At 38.0% G+C, this 6,000-nt stretch overlaps 1 protein-coding gene across 1 annotated transcript in view; it reads left to right on the top strand.

Annotated features, from left to right (window-relative positions):
* Positions 1–400: 400 nt before the first annotated feature.
* The window catches only part of ROBO2 (roundabout, axon guidance receptor, homolog 2 (Drosophila)), a gene marked incomplete at its 3' end in the record, with an annotated part of 131,725 nt that continues 126,125 nt past the window's right edge, over positions 401–6,000 (top strand). The window contains 2 exon segments of the mRNA XM_010077578.1: positions 401–613; positions 2,237–2,357. Coding sequence (XP_010075880.1) covers positions 401–613; positions 2,237–2,357 — 334 coding nt within the window.

The raw sequence follows: 6,000 nt of genomic DNA, 5'->3' as shown, positions 1-6,000 counted from the left end.
TCAACTTACGTTTTAAAAAATGTCGTTTCCCCAACTCCCTTTTTTTTTTTTTTTTTTTTTTTTTATCCTTTCCCCCATCTTACTGGGAAGGGGAAAGGTGGGCAGGGGAGGGCAAGGAGCGACTGAGTGGTGGTGGCCCTGACCCAAGACAAGTGGGTACTACAGGTCTTTCTCATTTGAATGCAGAGTAGTGTTCTTTTCTGGAGAAAAAACAAGGCAAAAAACCTGTGTATGTGAAATCCGCCTCCATTTGACAAAATGTCATGCCTCACCAACTTCTTTTATGAGATCTTTTATAGTAAATATAAGATGCAAAGTCATCATGTAATAATGGTTGAGACTTTTTTGTTTGTTTGTTTAATATGATATGGATCCGCACATATTTTTCCCCTCACTTACAATGTCATCACTTCTAGTAGTAATTTTTTTCTTCTTTCCCTTGATTATTGCATTAGTGCTACGGGATGACTTCCGCCAAAACCCTACAGATGTTGTGGTGGCAGCTGGAGAGCCTGCCATATTGGAGTGCCAGCCACCTCGTGGGCACCCTGAGCCTACCATCTACTGGAAGAAAGATAAAATCCGTATCGATTTTAAGAGCGTATCAGTGTGAGTACAACTCAGATGGTTGTCTATAGACATGGCTTGCATCGAAGCCCCACAGCTGAGTGCAGCACAACTTTACAGCTCTGTAGCCTTTCCCGTAGAGACTCAGCATTGTTCTCAGCAGTTTGCCTCTCTGAGCATTCCCAAATGAGGAGGGCAAGGTTGTTTATTCCTTTGATTTGGGTCTCCAACTTGAACTTCTTGGGGCTTGATTTGTATAACCGGTGTAACGGAGGTCTGTTAGAGGTGTAGATATGGTCATGTAAGGTGCTCTGTTAGATGGGGGCTCAGTGGATGTCTTTGATTTGGCCTTACCTTTTCTAGATCTCCGTTCACTGAAATGAGATCTCGGTTCAGTGAAATAAGAATATCAGACCTTATATCAGAGAGGTGTTTTAAAGATAAGATCAATCATATCTATGAAGTACACAAATCACTCTGTGGGAAAAAAACCAACAGTTTACGATAATATTGGTAATATTGTATTCAGTGTAGTAATTGGCATTTGTATTCTAAATGAAGGCTGAAGTTATACTCTAAAGAATGATTGTTCCTAAATAGCAATACATATTGAGTAAATGAGTAATGCTGGATGAATTCTGTGACAGTTCATTCCGTGTTCTGAATGAAAAAGGATCCAGCAGAAATACCTAACTTATCAAGTGATTAGAAATTACATCGCAATATGTGCAAGCAAATGGGGTAAATTAAGGGTGCAGGGACACATTTTGTTCCTAATTTTTAAATGCTTAGCTTTTCACTATTAATATTCCTTCAATAAAGTTTTATGTTGTATGTAATGATATGCAAATCATTCAGTGCTGACCTTATTCAATATGGAAGTACTATCAGAAAGCTTGTTTATGCCTAAGGAGTATTTCAAGCTAAACAATCTAAGTAGTTGCTATTTGCTGTCTCTGCTAGGGTCTAGAGTAGAGGAAGGAAGAGAGGCAGGGAACTGGTAGTCATTCCCTGACTCTCAAGTGTCTTTGGCTATATTCCTAGCTTATTCTGAAGCACCCCATTGTCTGGCTTTTGATACTGTGACTTCACAAGCTGCAAATTTGTTACTTTATTTCTTTCAACTACCCTGCTCTTTCACTCCATGAGCACCCTTTGTAGCCAAGAAAATGTTAAGTCTTAAGGGAGTCAGATGAATTCTCAATTTGGGCTAGATTCAGTCTGTTTGCATCAAGCAAAAGAGAAAATTTGTCTTAATCAAAGAACAAGGAAACTCTTTAGACACAAGTAAAATAAAATGAACTAAATAAAACTAAGTAAAATTGCCTTTTTCTTGAGAGAGATGTCAAGAGTGCTTTACATCATGCAAGATATACAGGCACTCTGCATTGCCATAGAGGCAGCAAGAAATGTAATCTTTGAAATGTAAAGCATCTGATGAAAACCAAAGAAAAAAACTGAACTGCAGTTAAAAACAGTTGTTAGGATCAAATGTGTTCTAGAACAGCTTAAAAATATTTAAGTATATTGTTTTATAATTTTAAAGTCATACATTTATTTACAAACAAAACTTTTGGATGCCTTATTTGTGGAACTTGCTGCCTGAGAAGCTTTTTTCTGATATCTTTTGTTTATCTGCAGTTAAAAATATATTCCTTGTTTGAAACAGATACGTGGTGGGAAGCTGATGATCTCCAACACAAGAAAAAGTGATGCCGGCATGTACACTTGTGTTGGAACAAACATGGTTGGGGAGCGAGACAGCGATCCAGCAGAACTGACTGTCTTTGGTAAAGAGACTCAAGCTTTTGTTTCCTTTTCACTACAATTACACTGAATTGACGTGGGTCACTCATCAAAATCTGAGACAAAACAAGGTTAACAAAACATGATAGTACTACTTATTAAGCTGCATTTCACAGTTTTTGAAGAAGACCAGGTTTCAAAGGCTGCAGTTTATAGTTATGGAGCTGTGATGGCTCAACATGTTCTTTCTAAGCACATGGATGCGATCTAATTGGAGGTCCTTAGTGATACTCGTGCACTCAGAGACGGTAATGCCGGACATAATGCTCTCCCTCACAAAATTGCCCAGTGTAATTAAGCTGCTTCTGATACAGTTGACGATGCCTGCCTGACAGAGATTTGGACCAGTATTGCCTATATAAATAATTCCTTATTCCTGTGGGGCTGTGAAGTCAAACCTTTGTAGGAGAGCACAAAAGAGCTCAATTGATCAGTAAAAAGTTGTTGGAGAAAATCCCAAGATCAACTTTTTGAATATATAGAGATACTTTTGTAATTTGTTTTTTAAAGGGAATGAAACAGCTTTTCATCCCGTAAGCCAAGGCACCATTTAGGTTTTTGGTGCTGCTGAATGAATCAAAAATGAATAGGTTTCCTGTGTGAAAGAGCTTCCAGACCTGCTGGCCAAGGCAAGAAGTTGTTAGGAACATTTGCCCTATTGTTAGGCTCTAGAGCAAGAATAGAGTAATACTGAACCCAGAGCTAGATCCATCCTGCTATCAACTGGGTAAGAAGCAAAGCTGCAAAATCCTGCTGTGGTACAACCTGCAGTCATGACATTTCTATTAACCATTAGCTGTGGTTTTGTAGGAGTTAGTCAAGAGGTCTTGAGCAAACAAAATAAAATCAATAAGGAAAAAAACCCCTCACTGCTAAAGAAAACACAGATCCATACAAAAGAGAAAGAGAAATATTGTTAATGTTCCCTCCTGCTACACCTCTTTGATATCCTTGATACAATACCAACATTCCAAACAAGACTGCTTGTAATTTGAGTAAGACTTTCTGTAGAAATCCTAAGGTCCTTTCTGAAGCAGATGCTCCTAATTTTTTTTGACTTCTGCCTAATATGGTGCACTGGAAAACCGAGTTACACACATTGCCATCTATGTTTACATGTATGTGAAATTACACATTTTTTTCTCCACTTCAAAAAAAAACATATTATGGGATTCACAAAAGGCATAGAAAAGTTTCTGATAGACAAGATCTGTGGGTGACTGAGAATTTGCTGCCTTCCAGTATTACAAGACTGTAAAGGCTTCCACTCCACTTAGTTTATTGTGGATTCATGGAAGCATATGACTTTTAAAGACATAAGTAGTATACCTTGCAAAAAAAAAACCAAAAAACCAAAAAAAAAAACCAAACAAAAAAAAAACTACCAAAAAAACAAACCTCAGATGGGATCTCTATCAAATTATTAAGCCCTTTACAGCCAATCTGTTGAAATTGTGCCTTTATACAGATGTGAAATAGACATGACATATCTTCTTCATCAGTTTAAGTACTGATAATCTCTGTGGATAGCAAGCGGATTGCAGTCCTAAGCTACAAAGCCTTAAGAAATCCTTAAGAAAATAATTTGTTAAAAAGCATTGAACTGTAGGAGTAAAAACTGAAATATGCATGTAATTTCATATCCTGCAGAGCTACAAAAAGTATTAGGTTTGTCTTGATACGTAAAATAATACATAGACAATTACAATATTCTAAATTTTTTTACAGGATTTAGTCAGAGCAATCAACTAATAAAATACAATCGAAACCTATTTCATGAATTCTGAACAAAATCAGCAATAAGGGAAATTAGATGTTTTAATTCTTCTTGTGTTAGTTTACCTAAAGAAAATTGTATCAGAATTTCCTTTCCTATCTGGGTATCTTCCTATTTAAAATTCCTCTTCTATCTAGGTATTCCCTTCCTATTTTCCTTGTTGCTGTGCAAGAATAGCATGCAGGAAGCAGGTGCTCAGGTTATGATCTGCTGTTTGACAGGACAGTTCGACTGTCCTGTGCCCATTTCCTGGCTGCCACCTGGCCCTGGAGCTCTATGTTGGTGTATTGGGCTCACTGTATAGATGTGTTCAGGTTAGTCCCGGTCCACTTCATTCAGAAGGAGGTGGCTTGGCTTTGCCTTCCACCAGCAGAACAGTTGCATTCTGTTCCTGGACGCCAGGCAGCAGCTCGTGTGTGGGTGGATGCATGTGGAGTTCACTGGAGGTTATCCATGAGGTTTCCAGGAAGCCATGTATCTACTGGAGAGTACGATCAGTCTAAGCATGCACAATAAATCCAATAAATCCAGCAACTCCAGGAAACATCAGATGGGCTGTGACTTTACTGAGCACAAGCAAAACCATGGTTCATCTGTTACATCCACAGCCTTCCTCTCATATGATTCACAGGTCTGGGGAACATGGGAATAATGCAAATGTTGAGGAAAATATACTAAAAATATAATAATACTTATATATTGTCCACATGCTCAACTTTAACTGTTTTGAACATATTTGAAAATGGGCTTTATAATTAAAAGGAAGATATCTTAGCTAAGAGACTTAGAGAATTTAATAAAGTGGCTGGCAAGCCTACAGCTGGTGCTGATTCTGCAGAGGAATGTGTATTAATTAGCTGATTATTAATATGTCTATTCCTTTTCCAAGTAACAAATCCCCAAATCCTTTCCATAGTGTGAAGGGGGCCTTAGTACTCTTCACAAGGTACTAAGCCACTCTGCAGGAAAAGGAACTGCTTCATACTAGTTCTCAGATGTTTCCAGGAATCAGCCACTTGTTACTTTTGGCTTTGAAAGTTTTTCTGTAATATCTGAAGTTAATTTCTGCATGTGACTCATGACAGATCTCTGGCTCCCTGTACAGTAAATTTAGCTTGAGGCATTGCCTCTGGAAAAACTGAGTCCATGTGGTGGTAACTGGTGGCCTGAGGGAACAGCATGGGAGCCTAGCCTAAAAGATTACACCTTTCCTGAGCTTAAAAAAATAAAATAATATAAAATGGGCAATAAGAACCTTGGAAAGAAGTAGGAGGAGAAAATGAAAGTTTCCCATGTGCAGAATACATCCACTTGGCCGGGTACCCATTCAATAACTTTCGTGTAGAGATAGTTGTGGGTAATAGAACTTTCACAAAACAAGTAATTTTGTTTTTTCAACCCTGTCTGCATAGGAAACTTAGTTTTCAACATTGAGGCACTGCTAACAGCATACTGTTAGTGTCTGTGCACATTGCATTTCTTTTGTTCCCAAGGCATGATTCTTCTACGAGCATTTGGCAAAATTGCCAAACTTTCACAGTAAAATATCATAAAGCAAACTGATTATATAGGCAGTGCTTCCCAAAATTATTCCTGTGTTTTGAAGCTGGCAATGATGCATTACATTTTGTTAGTCTTCTTTTTCAAGCACTACTGCTAGTTTTTGCCTTTATGAGGCTTCAAGGTGTAATCTTAGAGTGGAGCAAGAAGACAGACTCTGTCACAAGGTTGAAGCTGGCCTTTAAAGAAAGTTAATAATTAATCCATCAATCCTAACATTCACAAAAAGAGGCAGTGTAGTGCTTTGTTATTATGGACACACTATTCTAAAGGCCAAATTCAAAAGTGTA

Source organism: Pterocles gutturalis, unplaced genomic scaffold (genome assembly GCF_000699245.1).
Source record: "Pterocles gutturalis isolate BGI_N339 unplaced genomic scaffold, ASM69924v1 scaffold378, whole genome shotgun sequence".
Lineage (NCBI taxonomy): Eukaryota > Metazoa > Chordata > Aves > Pterocliformes > Pteroclidae > Pterocles > Pterocles gutturalis.
This window is presented reverse-complemented; position numbering and strand designations above follow the sequence as displayed.